The sequence below is a fragment of the Amia ocellicauda genome, chromosome 9 (assembly GCF_036373705.1).
Source record: "Amia ocellicauda isolate fAmiCal2 chromosome 9, fAmiCal2.hap1, whole genome shotgun sequence".
Classification (NCBI taxonomy): domain Eukaryota; kingdom Metazoa; phylum Chordata; class Actinopteri; order Amiiformes; family Amiidae; genus Amia; species Amia ocellicauda.
This window is the reverse complement of record NC_089858.1, coordinates 21,060,857-21,082,422: the sequence shown is the minus strand read 5'-3', so window position 1 is coordinate 21,082,422 and position 21,566 is coordinate 21,060,857. Positions and strand designations below refer to the sequence as shown.

The window sequence follows — 21,566 nt, the reverse complement described above, 5'->3', positions numbered from 1 at the left end:
GCCTTTGGAGAAGGTAATAAACACCCAAGGCTCCTGAGTTTATAACGGTTTAATGCATATGTCTTTCAAAATTGAAACATTAGCACTTGAGATTTCACAGAATGAGTACAAAAGCCTGCAGGAGGAAAGGGTATTTTAATGTGAGTTGAGTACTGGAAAAAGAAAAAAGAGAAAAGAGGAAAAAAAAATAATAATAAAAAAAAAAACAGTCCCATTGTGTTAAATGCCAAATTATAGCTAACTGTGAGAGTACTCCATTTTAAGCTTTTCAGCAGATCTCCCCAGAAACCTAATGAGCTGTAAAAATGCTATGCCAAAAAAAAAAAAAAAAGCATTTTCATTTCAGGCACTTACTATGTGAAGTACCATACCCTTATTGTTCTTGGCTGTGCACAATATTTGATAGTGCACAATCAAAGAGAATTCCTACATTATCATGAAAGGAAATTGATTGGATTTTTTATTTATTGTAAATTGTTTGTTTATTTTTGTCTTCAACTGCATACATTCCTCATCTTTGTTCTCATCTAGAAGAATTTGCTGCAACTAGCAACCAAACAGTATTGAACTGATAAGGGCCTGCTGTTTATGGCATATCTCTTGGGCCACATGGGATTTGCTAATAAGGAAAAAAAAAATCTGCCAACATTTCATTACTCAAAGAGATTACATTTCATTACAAAGGGATTACATATGGGCAACTTTACATTAAGGTTGCTGCAGAAGCAATGCTGAGATGCTCCAGCAACAGTATTTTATTTTTTGTGGATTTGAGATTCACAAAGAAACAAAAAACAGTAAAATCAAACTATAATACGTATTCAGAAAAGCTTTCGACAAGCAAATTATACGGTTTGCTTAAGATTATATATTCTCATTTTACAAAACAGACTTGTCTTTTGTTCGTGAAAGGGTTTAGATTGGATCCTACGTTTGTTTATTGCCTACAGAGATTGGGAATCTTGGTTCATACAAATAAACCTTGACTTTTTGCTGAGCTCTGCTTAGACACAATCATAATTCACTCTGCATTAAAATAGGGAAGCATTCAAGAAAAACTAAAACTCAAGCATCTTTTATATAGTGTCAAATAAGTTATTTGCTGATAAATAACACTGCTTCAGCAAATGCCCTTTTGAAAAATGTACTTATCGAGGGCAGTTCAATTATGTATTTTTGAGAATCAGAATCCATCTATGACAGTCAAACTATTTATCAAGCTATATAACTATCCAGATATTCCTGGGAGATACAACACCCTTACAGGTTGACCTTGGCATTGCCTGTTGGGAATTCAAGAGACCTTTGAAATGTACCTGTCAGGAAGAAGCCACATCATTGGCGGCAAATCCCCAATGTGTCTGGATTAAACAGCTATGATTTCAAGAGCACCAGCATGATGATAATAATTATTATTCAATCTATTTACTTTAAAAACCCGTAAGTGTGCAATCAATCTGTCTACATAAGCATCCCCTTGGGAAGACATCTCTGAAAACCTCTCTTACAATGATGAGTGCTATGGCAAATTGTCCTTGGGTTGTAGGTTCCCTGAAGTGGACTGATATATACAAAGTATATAGGGAGACACTGAGTAATTACATTATAATAAGCATCTTTATGTATTTGTTATACCTGTGGGAGGTGTGTACCAGCCACCATAATGCCGTTTGGAGTCCGTTCCAGAATCTGCCACACTCGGTCATAGAACCCCAGAGGAGTCCTGTTGAGAGAGCCATCGATTTGACGCCTATTCAACCAGGACCTTCAAAAACAAAATTGGCAAAAAAGTGATGAATGAGAGGGAGAAAAGGAACAGGGTTGCAAATATTTTTTTTCAAGATGAAATTGAATATTTCCCTTGATTGTACTCAAAGCTGCCACATATACACAAAGATAGGCTTTGGATTGTGCATACATTTCTTCATGACTGATAACTTGAACCATGTAATTAATGTGACAAATGTTAAGATAAGCCTCGAGGAAAACAAGAAATACGTGTGGTGATGCTGACACTATAGTTATTTAATATTCGTCTCAAACGTGACAATTTTGTACTTAAATGGACAGTTATTATACAGATTTGGTGGTATAATTTCTCTACAATGCATTTTTAATTTAATTTACTACTAACTGACAGCTGGTGTGCACACCTTCCTTGCTGTTGCGGCTGAAGAACATCCAGAAGCAGCTGTTTGACTTCACTGGGCGAGAGCTGGTACAGGTCTTGAGCTGACATATCCCCAGCTCTGATCTTCAATTCATGCTTCATGGCATGGATTATCCATCTGCAGCATAATTAATAAATCATATATGAGAATGAGCACTCCCTCTCTTTTACACACACACACACACATTATATATATATATATATATATATATATATATATAGACATGCTCAAAAGATAATGCTTCATTCCTCCTGAAAAGTGATGAAATTAAAAGCTATTGTATCATGTATACTTGCATTTCTTTGGTATGTCATAGAATTAAGCAAAGAAGCCGTGAAAAGAGCTTATTGTGAAAAGCTGTGAAGAGAGAATTATTGCTCATTCTACAGAGATATTCTAAAATGGCCTGGATACATTTGTTGGTGCCCCTTAGAAAATATAATAAATAATTGGATTATAGTGATATTCCAAACTAATTACTATCACACGTCTCCAATCTTATAATCGACTCCAGATTAAACGGAAGGACAGTGCGAATGGCAGAAAAAGAACCAAGGATAACTGCTAAAGAGATCCAAGGTGAAGGTACTTGAGTTTCTGATCACACCATTCGTCGCTTTTTGACCAAAAGTGGCCTCCATGGAAGAAGACCCAGGAGGACTCCACTTTTGAAAGAAAAGCCAGACTGGAATTTGCTAAAATGCATATTGACAAGCCACAATCCTTCTGGGAGAATGTCCTTTGGACAGATGAGTCAAAACAAGAACTTTTTGGCAAGTCACATCTGCGGTTTGTTTGCAGATGAAAAAATAAAACTTTCACAGAAAAGAACACCATACCTACAGTGAAACATGGAGGAGGCTCGGTTATGTTTTGGGGCTGCTTTGCTGTGCTTGGCACAGGGTGCCTTAAATCTGTGCAGGGCACAATGAAATCAAGACTATCAAGGCATTCTGGAGCAAAACGTACTGCCCAGTGTCAGAAAGCTCCGTCTCAGTTGCAGGTCATGGGTCCTCCGACAGGATAATGACCCAAAACACATATAAAAGCACCCAAGAATGGATAAGAAAAAAACACTGGACTGTTCTGAAGTGGCCTTCTAGGAGTCCTGATCTGAATCCTATCAAACATCTATGGAAAGAGCTGAAACTTGCAGTCTGGAGAAGGCACCTATCAATCCTGAGACAGCTGGAGCAGATTGCTCAGGAAGAGTGGGCCAAACTACCTGTTAACAGGTGCAGAAGTATCATTGAGAGCTACAGAAAACATCTGATTGCAGTGATTGCCTCTAGGTTGTGAAACAAAATATTAGGTTGAGGGTCCCATAATTTTTGTCCATGCCATTTTCATTTGTTTTATTATTTACAATATTATGTTGAAAAACAAAATCAAAAGCAAAGTCTGATTTCTATTAAATATGGAATAAACAATGGTGGACGCCAATTACTTTTGTCAGTTTCAAGTTATTTCAGAGGAAATTGTGCATTCTTCGTTTTTTGTGGAGGGGTACCAACAAATTTGAGCACGTCTGTATATACATATACACACACACACATTTTATTAGTGGTTCATCTCAAAACCACAGTAATTGGGGATAAAAAAAAAAAAAAAACATTTGTACAAGCATGACATTTTCCATTCAAATACGAAGATGAAATGAAAATGAAAGCCATCCCAGTAGGTCGAACTGATCTCATACCCAATTCGTATTTTTAGCATGCCGCTGAAGAGCTCGGGGGAGTTGGAGATGATCCAGCCAATGTGGATGACAAGCTCTTGCTGAAGGACTGCATCTCTCTCCCCGTGTGGGCTGCACTTGCTGTAGATGATGCCTTTAATGACTCCAGGGGAGAGAGGGTTAGAAATCACCTCCTCATCATGGCCGAAAGTTCCTAGCGTTACCTGGTATCAACAAAAAGGTCTCTCCTGAAGTATTATAAACCTTGTTGCATATAATTTTGCAATTCAAACTAATACAATGTGTGAGCTACAATTATTGAAATACATTATCAGTTCATTACTTTTCAGTGCCACCCAGATCGCTAGTTCAGAACCAGATATGGGGGGATATCCAGTACAGTACATTAATACAATAATAAGCTCTGGTTATTAAGAAGTTTAAGATGATGTATGCTTATGGGTTTTAGGAGACATTATGGTCTCAAGTGCTGTGTTATCAGGAAACTGATAAAAAATAAAAAATAAATTAGTTTGCTAAATTTTAAATTTTTTGAATACAGCTCCCCTAAGATATTATATTGGTTATTATAAGTATAGAGTATAATTAAATGTTTTTAAGTGCTATGGTCTAAAATACACCATAGTAGTCAAATTCCGACACTCAGCACCGAGATTCTGGCATTATGTAATGGCTTCTACATAGTCTATCTGACAAGTGAATAAAATTGCATAAAAACACACAAAATATTCACACCCTCACATAATTTGAACCTCCGTCAAAACTGTGACTGGTATTACTTTAAAAAAGCAGATTCGCATTGAGGTAATTCTGTCTCTGGGCATGATCACTATCCCTTAAACTTAAGGGCAGCAGCACTATGAAGCTTAGAGGCTAGGGGAGCATTTAATGTGAACATCATCACGCAATGACAGTACAAGGGAATACCAGGAACAAGGCAGTTCAAATCAGTCCAGGAAGGCAGAATAAGTTAATAACGTACAAGTTCAAATGAGGGTTAATGGGTTAATGAATTGCTGTCTAGCCACAGAATAATATTTTTTAAACACAGTTAACAGCCTAACTATGCGTTAATACACATAGCAAATACATTGTTACTGATGGAAATAAAAGCAGTGAAAACACACAGACATGCAGTGAATAAGTATTTAATATGGAACTAAAACCTTAATTTCACAATTATACGTCCAAATGCTAAACTCCAGTTGTGAAGTACTTCATTTTATTTATTCCACATTTAAGTACTCCGTGAACATGAAAAGAACTGCTTCATTTAAAAAAACAATATATAATTAATTTTTAAACAATAATTTTGTTGTTTTTGTTAAAATTGATTTCAACTTACCTGCTTGCCCTGCACTAAAACATTAGTAATAGATGGGGCAAGGCTGTCCACTAGTTTACCTAACAGACTGGCAGCTATTCGTACAACAGACCTGGTGAACAGAAAAACAGGGTAATACTATGAAAAAAAAAAAATCTAACCACCATTGTACCAGTGTACATTTTACATGGCAAGGTTTATCAAGTGTAGAAATACTTTATTCATGGTAAATAAAGTGCACAATCTGATTTCATGACTATACTTTGTAAAGAGGGTTATCTTGGCTAATAACTGTGCTTATTCAATAGGAAGTATATTATTAACCATTGACCACATATTGTCCCTTCTAGACAAAAGAGAAAAAATCCTATTTCTTAGATAAACCACCCTCCACCCAAATGCAATCTTGTAGAGAAACGCGTTTGTGCTATTAATAACATATAATTAGAAAAAAAACTATGTATGTATGCGTGTATGTATGTATGCATACTGAACAAAAATATAAATGCAATATGCAAACATTTCAAAGATTTTACCGAGTTACAGTTCATATAAGGAAATCAGTCTATTGAAATAAATTCAAGTCAAGTCTTGAGGGAACGTGCAATTCAAATGGCATGCTGACTGCAGGAATGTCCACCAGAGCTGCAGTCAGGTCAAGACCCTGGTGAGGATGATGAGCATGCAGATGAGCCTCCTTGAGAAGGTTTCTGACAGTTTGTGCAGAAATTCTTAGGTTGTGCAAATGCACAGTTTCATTAGCTGTCTGGGTGGCTGATCTCAGACGATCCCGCGGGTGAAGAAGCCAGATGTGGGGTCCTGGGCTAGCGTGGTTACACGTGGTCTGCGGTTGTGGGGCCGGTTGGATGTACTGCCAAATTCTCTAAAATGACGTTGGAGGCGGCTTATGGTAGAGAAATGAACATTCACTTCTTTGGCAGCAGCTCTGGTTGACATTCCTGCAGTCGGCATGCCAGTTGCACGCTCCCACAACACTTGAGACATCTGTGGCATTGTGTTGTGTAACAAAACTGCACATTTTAGTGTGGCCTTTTATGAGACGCAATTATACTGCCATTTCTGATTAAATGGCAATCAGGTCAAATATACCTCTCAGGGAGATCTGTTGCATTTGATCCTGGACATGTAAACGCTCAACTGGCTAAGGTTCCAGCATCTTTTAGAGATGGGGTCAGAATCAGTGGAGCAGATAGGAGAACACTTCCCTACTGCTGTGTTATAAATAAAATATTATTAAAACTAACACTAAATGGCTTGTTATTTTATGTTAGGAAAAATATATAATTGTATTTTTATTTTCAATGATTCGTTTGTGAATAATATGCAAGTGCGTTGGTTTTACTTTGCAACAAGATAAAACTACAGTTTTTGATATAGCCTTGTTATAAATTAGTAATTTAATATATGCATATAATGAAGATTGGACTTGCGTGCTAGTGTGCATGCCAGGGCCCCTGTGGTGGCTGAAAGTTGATTCTGATCAAATGGCAGTGTAAACGCAACACCACTGATCGTGATCAAATGTTCCGATGCATTTGATCCGGATCAGAAATGGCAGTGTAAATGTACTTATGGTCCGCAGCATAAGGTGCACCTGTGTAATGATTGTGCTGTTTAACTAGCTTCTTGATATGCCACAACTGGAAGTGGTGGCCGGTGGTTTATGAACTGGTGGGGCACGAAAAGACCTATGAACACGTGTAACAATATGTATTTGCACCCCAGTCGTTAAATTTCGCACAAAAAGTTACAAGTGAAGCTGACATCACAATACAGTCAATGATACAATTCAGATTTCGAGTTACTGCAATTATTGAGCACCAATAATCGTGAGAAACCATATTAAAACAATAAATAACAATAAACTGTGATTTGCCAGAATGCGGTCCACTATAAAAAAAATACAAATTATGTTACATTATCGTAAACCTATAAACAATCAATTGTAAATGATCTACCAAGGTGCCTTGTATCTATATGAAAATAATACATTATGGTAGATATAAGGTAAATACGAAGTAATGAAGCTGCAATGCCAAAAACAACAATTATATCACAACCCATAAACTGTTATTGCCTCTCCCACTGGCTGAACTTTGCAATTCTCATCCGCAATCACTACCGTATGACCTTGATGACTCGGCATACATGTAATGTTACTGCTTTGTTTACTCATGTTATTAGCATCCACCACTTAAGTGAAGTGTGCATTGTTATCCATGAAACCTACAATAAGATGCGGTTTATACATTTTGCAATGTACAGGAACTGTTTTGTTTTATATATTTAATTTTTTTGTAAGTGGGGCCCAGGCACTGCACACCTGTCAGGTGGATGGATTATCTTAGAAAAGGAGATATGCACACTAACATGGATGGAAACACATTTGTACAAAGAATTTGAGAGAAATAAGCTTTTTGTGCATGTAGAATATTGCTGGGTTCTTTCATTTCAGCTTATGAAACATGGGATCAACACTTTACATGTTTCGTTTATATTTTTGTTCAGTATATGTATGTATGTACGCATGTATATATAAATAAAATTCATGAATTTCTGCCCTGCGAAACAGTAAGACTCCCATTCCATTTCAAGCTTTGGTACAGAATTAAACATAATGACTTTTGTGCATTCAGGTCCTGCACCTGCAATTTGTTTTCAGACTCAGGCAATTAATTTTTAACATTAGGTTCAAACTGCAAGATTTTTTAATGTTCACTAATTCAGGATTACATTATTCGGGAGAGTGACTGCAAATTGCGTGTCATACTTAATTGATGAATTCCTATATGGAAATAGCAACAGACATATGCTAAAAACCCACAATTGTATTTCAGTGCAGATAAAACCACTAAGCTGCAAGCATGGCAATTAAGGTTCTGTTTTTTTTTTACATTTTCTTTTAAGAAAATAATATCTAAACTACATACGTTTATGTTTTAAAGTAAACGATTATGAACCATTTCAACATAGTTAGATGAACATAAAGCACCCCTCAGTGAGATTTTAAGATGTACTGTGCATCACAATCTCAAAGCCAATGTATAATGACGCTGTGGAACTTCTCCAAAAATCTCAACTGCCAGAAACAGATACCACAAGAAAACACAGCTGTGGAGGTGTTAATAGTAGCAATAAGCATCACTGAACTCTACTGTTATGCAATTACATAACATGCATCAGTACCTCAAGAACACAATCTATTACCTGTTTGCCATGTACGACCAAAGTGGTAATGTGTGGAGCTATAGAGTTGGCAAACTTCTCTGTAAATGTGGCAGCATAACGTACAGCCAGCCTAGGTTTTTGATGTAGTTTTGTTTTCAGATGAAAATTACAGGTAGGTTACATGTTAAACAAACAGGAAAAACACACAAAAAAGGGACAAGAGAATGTTAAGTTTATACCATTATTCAAAATAAAAATGCTGGGCTGAATTGATACTATTATTTTGAACTCATGAGGAATAACTTTAGAGGGAATTAATTTAGGCCCAAACAAAACAAGATAATGATCATAATAATAATAATGCAGATCTAATAATGAACCCAAAGAAGAAAATACAATCATTTTTAAAAAACAGATTCTGACCAAAGTTTTCTGCTTCCAGCTCTTCTATAGATTCGCTCCAATTCATCCATTAGGGTTCCTTTCAAACAACAAGAAGAAAACATACTATTGTACAGATTGTGTAGTTCATTATTGTCTCACATAATTAACAGAACCTTCCTTGGGTACAGAGGCTTGGATGCACAAAAGCAAAAATTTGTAACCAGAAATTTTCTATAATTAATATATACTTTCCAGGAACAATAAATAATAAAACAATACAATACTATGAATAAATAGCTATTGCGGTTACCTTATCTTCTCTGTAATGTGTTCATGCTGCCTCGCAATTAAAACTCAAATATCCATTAACTGTAAGCAGTATGCGTAGCTCAACAAAAGTAGATTGAGCATTTATTCAGAGATGATTTACCAATGGAAATCTAAGCGTATAACACAACTGACATAGTAATGTCAGTAGTTTTACATAAGCTGCATTTGGTAACCTCTTTTTATGATTAGACTTATTCCACGGTAAAAGTGGACATTATTTATAGCACGTGTTGATGGTTAAATGGCTGACTTACTCTTTACTTGTCCACTGATTTTAAACACAGAAGTAACCTAGTTGAATCAATCTCTTAGATGAAGAAAGCTATATGGATTAATGTATAGACTTGACATGGCTTGACAATCTTCTAAACAGCTTATAGCTAAACAGAAACGGACGATGTATCACGCACCATCTTTCATGTAGAAATCAGGGCCTTCCCGTTTCAGAAGAATACTGGCAAGAAGAGCTTGGCTTGCAAGGCAGTTACAATCCTAAGAGAAACCAGAAACCAAGAGTCAGGATAGCCATGCAAAAACATACAAATAATGCTCATCTTTCTTCTAAACTTTGTAATTATGATCTTTACACCTATTCAAATCAGATAACACCACTAAGCCCCATGTCAATTCTAATTCATATCTCTGTCTAAATACTGCACTCCATCCCTTTGGTGATCACAGAAATGTTAATTAAAGTGAGAAAAAATGCACAAATTTTCTGCTGAAAGTTATATATACAAAAACAAAGACACTAACTAAATACATATAAAGACAATTAAATAAAACACTGCTTCCCATTTTTTGATTCTAATAGTTGCAAATTGAAGACTGAAATATACACACCTCCCTGCATATTATAATAAATAAATAATAATAATAATAATAATAATAATAATAATATGGCTATTTGAGCACAGATGGGTTTAAATAAAATCTTGGGCTTACATTCATTTTTTGAAGAATCTCGTATGAGGATTTTTGATTCCAGTCATCGATACTGATCTCAGGCTGTTGCTCCAGGTCAGACGCATTAGGAGTGCTGGATTGTCTCTTCACTTTCGAATGTTTAGGAAGTTCCAGCTCTTCAAAGCTCTTGAATTCAGGAATTCTACAAATAGAAAAGCGAGAGAGAGAGTCATTAAAGGGGGAGATTTGGATGATGGTTTTTCCATTAATTTGAGGAAAAGGATAAATCAAATTAAATAAAGGAATTAACAGAAACAGATTTCCCTACTCCTCTTCTTCATTTAAGCGAAGAAAGTCCAGCTGTTCCACAATCGCTCCGGATATCAAAGTCTGAAAGATTTATATTGAACTCACATTAACTTAAGTCACTGCAATAAATCACAGAAAGAAGCCAGATCCACACATGACCATGTTACTAGCCAGCAAGTCAAAATCAGAGCAATCCAAAGAACGCTAAAATTATAATTAATTTCTTAACCCATATTGCTTTCTGTAAATCAAATAAAAGTGAATATTCACTGTTCTTACAACTGACATTTCTGAAAATATGTTATTTAACAGAAAGCAGATAGCTGTCCTCAGTCAATAAAAATAAATAAATAAAAAGGTTCTTAAAATGCCTGGCTGGAATTAGGAATTTAACTGAACAATGAACTGAAGAAATATACTAAATCTGGGGCAGAACTTTTGTGGGTTCTTACTCCAATAATACACATGGTTACAAGATTTAAAAAAAAAACCTTTATTAATGTATTTATATTACCTGAAGTCTGTCCACATGAACCTTCACGTCTCCAACATTTCCCTTCTTGAAAGATGCCAGCATGTCTAACACAGGATTGAATCTACTACCCCTAAATGATTAAAATATTAGCACAATTGTGTTAGACAGGAGCTGGTAAGCGAATTGTACCTTGTAGCTAGGAAAGTCTTTTAATTAGTTTTTCTAACTGCACAAAGTTCTGTAAAATCCATTTTCTTTCTATGTTCATCTTAGATTCAATGCTAGCCTGAGGGAGAAAAAAATATATATATTTAACACTAGTTTTCTTTAACATGCTATTCCCTGCTATATTTACAAATTGGCAATATACAAGCTAATATGTTTTTGCCTGAAGGGCTAAAAGCATGTTTTAGAATTTCATAAATCAAGATATATGCAAACTAATGCCTCTCTCTGAAAGACACATACTGACTGACCTCTAAATACTACATTATAACCATACACATGCTATCATAAATAACATTATAAACATAAACACTCTCCATTAAAATACCAAATTATGCAAACAAATACATAAAACTTAAATATTGTACATATATAGAACTCCTGTTCTGTTGTGTTATCATATATATATATATGTTTTGGATCTCCTTGAAACTAAGGGCAGGATTAAATCAAAAATGTTGGCGCTGCGAGTTGCTCACAGAAGCATTAGCAGCATGTCTGCGAATGGAAATCATGCTGGTATTTATTGGTATTCAATCTAACAGGATTTAAAATCGGAAAATGGCCTTCTTGCAGCTCTTTTCTTGCACAATGAGAGGGAATAAAACACAACTTTCACACAGCCCCCACTAGAAAACTACACCACTGTACTCAGTCATGGTTTCATGTTTAGTTAGATGCTAATCTCTTCAAATTTATAATGTCAACCCCATGATGTACAGTTATGTGCTTTGCTATTAGCGGCTGGTTAAAGATGTATTTAGTCCCGCCCAACAACACAGTGGGAGTGGTCCCATTTTCGCTGTATTAAATCAAGCAAATCTGCAAGAAAATAACCTGACAATGCTCTCGCAGCTCCTCTAATTTTAGACAACTTCTAAAGCCTTTCGCTGTTAAGACAAAGTGGAAAGAAAGCCCGTCTGGTACAGGTTTGCGCAGGCACAGCTCCGGGTTTATTCACAGCCTCTGCGGCTCTGTGTGTCCAGTGGAAATAACTGCTCATTGCTACAGTAACTATGATACAGCTGTACAGTGTGCGTCACAATAGTACATGTTGCACCCGACACACACACAAACTAAATGTTGCCTATTGTTCATGCACAGAGAGAAAATATGTTGATATTGAATGTCATTTTATATTGTTTTGTTCAGCAATGTGTCAGTATTCATTTCGGTTCTGTTTTTTACATATTTGTTCATGTATTATTTACAGTGAGGTGAAAAAAGTATTTGATCCCCTGCTGATTTTGTACGTTTGCCCACTGACAAAGAAATGATCAGTCTATAATTTGAATGGTAGGTGTATTTTAACAGTGAGAGACAGAATAACAACAAAAGATCCAAAAAAGTTATAAATTGATTTGCATGTTAATGAGGGAAATAAGTATTTGATCCCCTATCAATCAGCAAGATTTCTGGCTCCCAGGTGTCTTTTATACAGGTAACGAGCTGAGATTAGGAGCACTCTCTTAAAGGGAGTGCTCCTAATCTCAGCTCGTTACCTGTATAAAAGACACCTGTCCACAGAAGCAATCAATCAATCAGATTCCAAACTCTCCACCATGGCCAAGACCAAAGAGCTGTCCAAGGATGTCAGGGACAAGATTGTAGACCTACACAAGGCTGGAATGGGCTACAAGACCATCGCCAAGCAGCTTGGTGAGAAGATGACAACAGTTGGTGCGATTATTCGCAAATGGAAGAAACACAAAATAACTGTCAGTCTCCCTCGGTCTGGGGCTCCATGCAAGATCTCACCTCGTGGAGTTTCAATGATCATGAGAACGGTGAGGAATCAGCCCAGAACTACACGGGAGGATCTTGTTAATGATCTCAAGGCAGCTGGGACCATAGTCACCAAGAAAACAATTGGTTACACACTACGCCATGAAGGACTGAAATCCTGCAGCGCCCGCAAGGTCCCCCTGCTCAAGAAAGCACATGTACAGGCCCGTCTGAAGTTTGCCAATGAACATCTGAATGATTCAGAGGAGAACTGGGTGAAAGTGTTGTGGTCAGATGAGACCAAGATCGAGCTCTTTGGCATCAACTCAACTGGCCGTGTTTGGAGGAGGAGAAATGACCCCAAGAACACCATCCCCACCGTCAAACATGGAGGTGGAAACATTATGCTTTGGAGGTGTTTTTCTGCTAAGGGGACAGGACAACTGCACCGCATCAAAGGGACGATGGACGGGGCCATGTACCGTCAAATCTTGGGGGAGAACCTCCTTCCCTCAGCCAGGGCATTGAAAATGGGTCGTGGATGGGTATTCCAGCATGACAATGACCCAAAACACACAGCCAAGGCAACAAAGGAGTGGCTCAAGAAGAAGCACATTAAGGTCCTGGAGTGGCCTAGCCAGTCTCCAGACCTTAATCCCATAGAAAATCTGTGGAGGGAGCTGAAGGTTCGAGTTGCCAAACGTCAGCCTCGAAACCTTAATGACTTGGAGAGGATCTGCAAAGAGGAGTGGGACAAAATCCCTCCTGAGATGTGTGCAAACCTGGTGGCCAACTACAAGAAACGTCTGACCTCTGCGATTGCCAACAAGGGTTTTGCCACCAAGTACTAAGTCGAAGGGGTCAAATACTTATTTCCCTCATTAACATGCAAATCAATTTATAACTTTTTTGAAATGCATTTTTCTGGATTTTTTTGTTGTTATTGCCTCTCACTGTTAAAATACACCTACCATTAAAATTATAGACTGATTATTTCTTTGTCAGTGGGCAAACGTACAAAATCAGCAGGGGATCAAATACTTTTTTCCCCTCACTGTATATAATTCACTCGTTCATTTATTCTCCTCTTGAATTTGTTCTTTCTTCTGAAAACGTATGTATTGAAAATGGTTTCCTTCTTAACATCTTTCGTGGGAGTAGTGCCAACTATCGTAAATATTAAACCTCACTCGTACTCACTACATCATGATATATATCAAGCCTATATCCTAAGTGGGATGTCTCCATGTATGATACATTCGACATTCGTTTATGTTTTACATGAAACAGACAAGATAAGCTGCGTCCCTTTCAACTTTAAAATAGAAAATACACTCACCAGTGGACAAACAGCTTATTCCAGACGGGGTATATCCAACAGTAGGGCAAATGTTATCCCAGACAGAATGTGTTTATATTAGGTTAACATACATATTCTTGTTAAATTATATCAGCATAACAGCAGTTCTCGAGTTGAGCATTCACTGTTGTAACTCACAACCAGATGCAGCTTAGAAATCCGTGTAAGCCTACTTTATTACAGTGTATCTGTACCATAGAAGGCCATCCAGTAACGCACTCACCGCAGATTTCATGTGTATCTAATGTATGCATTTTGTAATCGAAGTTCAGACAAATCTGTAGGTTTTCAATAATTAATGCATCTCTCTCTAATATGGGATTAAAGGCGACGAACACTGCATCAAATGACACTGCTATCTGCGGCTATAGCGTAAACAGTTGAATTGCCATTATGAATATTTACACGAATAAGTAAAGCATATGGAGACGTCTAGATGATATTTATGGAATATTGTATAGGCATATATGGTTGCCTAAATTGCAAGCCAACACATCCAGTGTATGAGGTTTGTGCTTTGCACATTGGGTGGATTACATAAATAAATACATAAATAAATGTAGCTTTATCCCAGGCACAGAATACAAAGTGGAACTGATAACTATGTTTTCCACTGTACTGTTGTGCACTGTTTCATTGACAAACACACACTACACGAAGCAGACACGTGCCGTCGTGTTGCCACCACACCAACCGGGGCATATTACAAGGTCTACTGTACAGAGTATTTTTATATGGATATGCAACTTAGACAATGGCACAAATGTAAATATAGCTGTGTAACACAATCATATATTTAACATGTATGTGTAAACATTGATCACTGGTTCATGCATACATCTTTTGCCAGTGTGGCCACAGTTCACACAATCTTTAGAGAGAATATGACGAGTGCAGGCGTGCTGCACTGCAGGGTCTACTATCAGGACCCTGCTAACACAAATTGTTGCCACAACGTTGTGTGTTAGCTGGGTAAATACTGTACCATGAGACACCGAGCATAAAGTTTGTACTTATTGCCTATTACAGTGGATGGCATCGACTGATATTACAAATATGTACCGATGTACACATCACTGTTCAGTTTCAAGTGACGATAATAAAATTGCAATAGGTGTTTAATTCAAAACAGCATGTCCAGCAGTGGCATATTTAGGAGGGGCACAGTGCCATGGAAATTTTGAAAAAATGCTGACGGAGCTCCCTGCTTGTGATTCGAACCGCCACCTCAGGCATTCAGGGGACCCCAAATACTGTGATACACCCACTAGGCCAATCATGTATATATGTTGAAGGAGGCGGCTTAACACTGTACTTATTTATTTGGAGGTTATGCCACTTATGTGTTCATATTACAAGTTATGTTCAGTGTGCTGAAAACATATTTGCGCTCCACTATGACAGATGAAAAACTTTATGGACAGCGCACCTATACATAAGAACCTCAAACGATTTGATGTGGATGTTATTGATGAATTCAGGTGTCACAGGAGACTTGCATTCACATAGAAACTCCAACATAGCGGTGGAAACAGCTGATTTCTAATGAAAAGTTGCGGCTTATTTTTAGTTGCTAGTTTCTTTCAATTATAAATTTAACCACTATGAGTTTTGTAGCCGGTGCGTCACATTTTGTTTTTAAATCAGCTTCACTGCACATAACCCAGCTAACACACAATGTTGTTGCGAACATTTTTTATTTAATCCTGCCCTAAATTCACAAAACAATGGTCTCTTTAGATAATTGCCATGGGTGTGATAACTACACCTTACTGGATGCTGCCTTACCGGATATTGTCTTCGCGAATCAGTACACAGAACAGAGGTCGTCCCTGCATTTTCCAGTATTGCTTGATGAACTGCAATGCATTCTAAAAACCACATGTAAAAATATTTCACAAAATCATATTCATCATGTCAGGAAAGGGGAAGAGAAAGGATATGTTGGATCTTAGAATAAATTATTTCAAGTCAAATTGAAAAAGCAATCATAAAAAAACATGCCTAGGTCTACATGCAGTCAAAAACAATGCTAAAGTCCATTTATCATCTCAAAAGTATTTCCTTTTGCATTTTGATATTATCATTGACATATATATATTTTTTTTTAAGTAATTGCTTTTCATGCACTGAAAAATTACTTGCTATATAAATTTTCCCCATCTAGACGTTCAGGTGTTATAAAACTTTGCAACTACACCTGGTAAGTCCAGGTGTTTTTCTCCTATTCTTCTTTTGACAGATTTGAAAAATGTATCAACATTTTCTTAGGCTTACCTTGATGTCATCAATCAGCAACATGACATCCTGGGACAAGTAGAAGTCACTTAAATCAAAGACAATTGGGTAGCAAACCACTGTCTTCCCCAGAATTCGATAAATCTTTGTGAAGAAAGAAGACAAAACATTAGCCAGGCCTGTAAAGCAAGATAAATGACTCCAAGTGAAAGACATATGCATCTTAGTGACAGCAAATAAAACAAAAAATGGATTCTGATGAACACACACATGGAGTTATAGCTGTGATGCTTTTTGACAGACTTCTCCCTGATATTTAAACAGAGAAACGGAAATCTACTAAATTATCATCTTGGAAAGAGTTTAGACTCATTATTTCTTTATGTGGCTTTATTGCTTCTTTTTTGGTCTTTTAGAGATGTAAGCAGGTATATTCTGCTGTATTGCGATGACCTCTACAGAAGAGAAACTGTCATTTTTATGAAGGTCTTATGAAGACTCCTTAGAAGGGGTTTAAATAAAGCATGACCTATAGGTCTATAGTAACCACTGTGACATTTGTGTTATGAAAAACAAAACAAAAGATTACAATGGGGAAAGAGAATGCAAATGTCTATTTAAAAGGGTTTTTAAGATTTCAAACCACACACCTTGGATGTACCGATGCATCCAACTGGTCGCTCCGGTCGTCCACTCAACCCCAGCTTTTTGTTCACAGCCAGATGACGATATGCCTGGAAACAGAAGCACACTGAGGTCAAAGTTTTATTCTCAAGTATTTGATTTCACTTCTTAAAGCAGTATATACTATTAGAAAAAGGTAGGTATAATTAAGTTAATAAACATCATACCAGGACCAGTGCTCAAGACTTTTTATGCTTTTTCCACCCCTGCTTTTCTCATTCTCTCTCTCTCAAAAAGATATGGTTGAAGTTACACTGTTTTGCCTAACTATATGCTAAGGCTAATTGCAGATCAAATGAATGGCATTAAAGAAGCTTCAGATGATGAACCGAGGGCAGCTTTGTGATGTTGCACCTCACCTGCTATCAGATGCAGTTTGGATGAACTGAGAACACCTAGTCTTCACTTATTCATTTACCAATACTTTAAAGGGTATTCAAGCTTTGACTACAAAGAGAAAGACAACTGCAGCCCTCTGATTATTGCATTCGTCTTTCCTGCCATATCCCCAGTGTGTAAGCTGCAGCTCTGCAATTTTCTCAGAATTCGTGCTTTGCCCCGACACACATTTGAAGAGAATCCGTTAGTCTTGGAAGAATATATAATGCTTTCAGGCATTTACAATGGGAATTAATTAAGCTATTATGGAAATAAATGCTTATCTGGTATAAATTATTTTGAAAGACTGAAATCAATGACTGGGATTCTATCATAAGGGGTGAAAACTTTCTGAATCACTAGTGGGCATTCTGATATTAAAGCAGTACACTTCCTAGTTCACCTCAAGGAATTGCCTGTCTCATCGTTGAAATAAATGAAGGTTCAAAAGTGAGAGGCTCATATCCGCACTCCTTGAAGGTTAAGAATCAATACCGATTTGCAAAGAGCTCTGTGCCACATGGGGTGAACTTGCCAAAAGGTGTTCAATAGGATCAGAGGCAGAAAAGGCAGCTCGCAATTGATTTTATAACACTTTATACTGCATGAGAAACTGGAACACACACAAATCAGCCAAAGAAGGCATTAGTTTCCATCTGTGTTCTATTTCGAATCCACACATTTACATCAAGCTATGAAATGAACATACTGTATATTGTTGCAAAGTTTCCATAACAAGATATTATATACCTGGCAAATGTTTTATTAAACAGTATGGTGTAGGAAAGGTGTGAATAATAAATAGTGTTTCAGCTATTATAGATCTCATATTGATTTCCTAGTGTTTTGTGCGAGATACATCCCAGATATACTCTCAAGGTTGTCTGGAATGAGAAGGGCTCCCAATTGGAAATGAAAGTGGATTTAAAGAATTGCTGTTCAATATCACTTAAAATTGAGATTTACCCCGTCTTTCTGTACAGTTGTTAATTTTGGTCACAAACAGCACTAACTTTATTTTCTTTCAAATGTGTAAGGACATTGTCACTTCATATGAAAATGTTCCCATATGAAAACTGGACTATTGTCTTCATATCAACTATTAACAGTACAAAGAATACACGAAACAATGCTATAAAACTTGTGAATCATCATGGATTGCATAACCGAGCTTTGGACAATCAACAACACGACAGCTGCACAAGAATTTATTGACAAGTATGTGGTGAATACTACCCCCCCACCCAAAGAAAGAATAATGCAAAGTGAGTTGAACATGTCTGGGTAATTATACACAGACACTGCAAAATGCAAATGACCCATGACATGGGAGCATTCTCTTGTCAAATAGGTTTACAAATTGTGGTGAGAAAGCAAAAACAAGTGGAGAAACAGTTTTATATATCTATCTAATCTATTTTTCTATTATGTATGAGGAAGCACAGAACTAATTAATATCTACCAAAATACTGAATACTCATGAAATGGAGAAATGCTATAACAAAGAAGGTTAAAAACCTGAGGTACACCTGCTTACATTAACAAACAACCTGCATTGCAATTCAGAAACTACAGTCAGAAAATTGCAGTCACGGTTTGCTGCTTTGAATGAGAATATAACCTACAGCTAAGCCACCTGTACAACACAATACTATTTGTAATTTCTGTGTTTCCTATACAGGCTGCCAGACTATAAAATTTGGATTTGTACAGGGATAGAAACAAGACTCCCATTGCATAGCCATTCAACCATTCCAGGTTTTTAAAAGCTGCAGGCTATGACAAAAAGCACACATGCATAGAAGAAACAAAGATGATAAATATATAGAAATCCCTGCATCAGTGTACACAGTTTTACTACAGAAGTAAATAAAACTTGAAAAAGGTTCAGGTGCTAGCTCATAGAAAAGAGCTTGCAACTGGTAATAGCTGGATGCAATAAGAGTTTTATTTCCATACTTGATATTTGTATCAGTTTTTTTCTTAATCATATATTGAAACTCATAGTAATCTTGCGAATTATACTATCATCACTAGTTTCAAGCCACATAAGACATGAAAGTCACGAACAAAAAAGTAATAAATAAACTCATACATATATTAATTGTATTTGTAATTATATTACCATCTCTGAGGAACACAAAACAGGTCTCTTCCTCAAAGTCTTTCTTTCTTTCATGTGAGTAGAGAACTCGGCATTAACCTGTATGTATGTGGTACGCGTAACATTTTGACTGGTGTCTGTTGAGAAATTCTGAAACCCCTTACATTTCCATATGTAGAGCTAATTGACTGGATTCATTCAAATACTTCTCTACAGACTGTAGATGATGTTCCAGCCAATGTACATTTAATCAAAATAATAACTGTAAAACAACTTAAAGTGATGTTGTACACTCACCTAAAGGATTATTAGGAACACCATACTAATACTGTGTTTGACCCCCTTTCGCCTTCAGAACTGCCTTAATTCTACGTGGCATTGATTCAACAAGGTGCTGAAAGCATTCTTTAGAAATGTTGGCCCATATTGATAGGATAGCATCTTGCAGTTGATGGAGATTTGTGGGATGCACATCCAGGGCACGAAGCTCCCGTTCCACCACATCCCAAAGATGCTCTATTGGGTTGAGATCTGGTGACTGTGGGGGCCAGTTTAGTACAGTGAACTCATTGTCATGTTCAAGAAACCAATTTGAAATGATTCGACCTTTGTGACATGGTGCATTATCCTGCTGGAAGTAGCCATCAGAGGATGGGTACATGGTGGTCATAAAGGGATGGACATGGTCAGAAACAATGCTCAGGTAGGCCGTGGCATTTAAACAATGCCCAATTGGCACTAAGGGGCCTAAAGTGTGCCAAGAAAACATCCCCCACACCATTACACCACCACCACCAGCCTGCACAGTGGTAACAAGGCATGATGGATCCATGTTCTCATTCTGTTTACGCCAAATTCTGATTCTACCATCTGAATGTCTCAACAGAAATCGAGACTCATCAGACCAGGCAACATTTTTCCAGTCTTCAACTGTCCAATTTTGGTAAGCTTGTGCAAATTGTAGCCTCTTTTTCCTATTTGTAGTGGAGATGAGTGGTACCCGGTGGGGTCTTCTGCTGTTGTAGCCCATCCGCCTCAAGGTTGTACGTGTTGTGGCTTCACAAATGCTTTGCTGCATACCTCGGTTGTAACGAGTGGTTATTTCAGTCAAAGTTGCTCTTCTATCAGCTTGAATCAGTCAGCCCATTCTCCTCTGACCTCTAGCATCAACAAGGCATTTTCGCCCACAGGACTGCCGCATACTGGATGTTTTTCCCTTTTCACACCATTCTTTGTAAACCCTAGAAATGGTTGTGCGTGAAAATCCCAGTAACTGAGCAGATTGTGAAATACTCAGACCGGCCCGTCTGGCACCAACAACCATGCCACGCTCAAAATTGCTTAAATCACCTTTCTTTCCCATTCAGACATTCAGTTTGGAGTTCAGGAGATTGTCTTGACCAGGACCACACCCCTAAATGCATTGAAGCAACTGCCATGTGATTGGTTGGTTAGATAATTGCATTAATGAGAAATTGAACAGGTGTTCCTAATAATCCTTTAGGTGAGTGTATATGTGCAATTTATAAAACAACTAGATTAAGTCATTGAGAGCTCCAATTGGAATGGAACATGGAAGACTGCAGGGATTGATTGTGCAACCCTCGACTGAGACCCATCTTCCTCCACAATGGATTGGGTCTATGTCAAGTGAGATAATGCATTACTGGTGCTTGAAAGCTTTGTCAAATGTCAGCAAGCAGTTTTCATTTATATTGTATTGGTTAACAACAACCAAGAATAAACAAGCTTTGTGTTATTTTGAAATGTTTGCTTATAAAGGTAACATTTGCTGTGACACTATAACCCCTGTCCATCTTATTATTATTATATATATATATATATTTTTTAAAGGCCAGGCCTAAAGTCATGAGGGAAACAATTACAAAGCAACCGTTAGAACATAAAGTTGGAGTGTCCTTTTTGACATTCATCTTCCAGATTAAATGACATAGCCCCTGGCACTTTAAAGGTGTGTGCCTAGGGCTAGCTTTCAGATAGAATACATATGGGACAGACAATAACATATTCTAAAAGTCAGAATTAACTTGATATAAAAGGATTA

General features: G+C 37.2%; 1 protein-coding gene across 5 annotated transcripts in view; it reads right to left on the bottom strand.

Annotated features, from left to right (window-relative positions):
* phkb (phosphorylase kinase, beta) overlaps window positions 1-21,566 on the bottom strand; it is a 63,319-nt gene that overhangs the window by 3,686 nt on the left and 38,067 nt on the right. For 4 of the 5 annotated variants that reach the window (XM_066713706.1, XM_066713710.1, XM_066713708.1 and 1 more), the window contains 12 exons: window positions 16,986-17,069; window positions 16,375-16,479; window positions 15,886-15,968; window positions 10,827-10,917; window positions 10,332-10,393; window positions 10,043-10,205; window positions 9,508-9,589; window positions 8,807-8,864; window positions 5,216-5,306; window positions 3,871-4,073; window positions 2,154-2,288; window positions 1,636-1,765 (listed from right to left, as the gene is read on the bottom strand). In XM_066713706.1, coding sequence (XP_066569803.1) covers window positions 1,636-1,765; window positions 2,154-2,288; window positions 3,871-4,073; window positions 5,216-5,306; window positions 8,807-8,864; window positions 9,508-9,589; window positions 10,043-10,205; window positions 10,332-10,393; window positions 10,827-10,917; window positions 15,886-15,968; window positions 16,375-16,479; window positions 16,986-17,069 — 1,287 coding nt within the window. Of the gene's footprint in view, window positions 1-1,635; window positions 1,766-2,153; window positions 2,289-3,870; window positions 4,074-5,215; window positions 5,307-8,422; window positions 8,514-8,806; window positions 8,865-9,507; window positions 9,590-10,042; window positions 10,206-10,331; window positions 10,394-10,826; window positions 10,918-15,885; window positions 15,969-16,374; window positions 16,480-16,985; window positions 17,070-21,566 lie in introns of all 5 variants that reach the window. The other variant, XM_066713707.1, reaches the window with a different exon arrangement.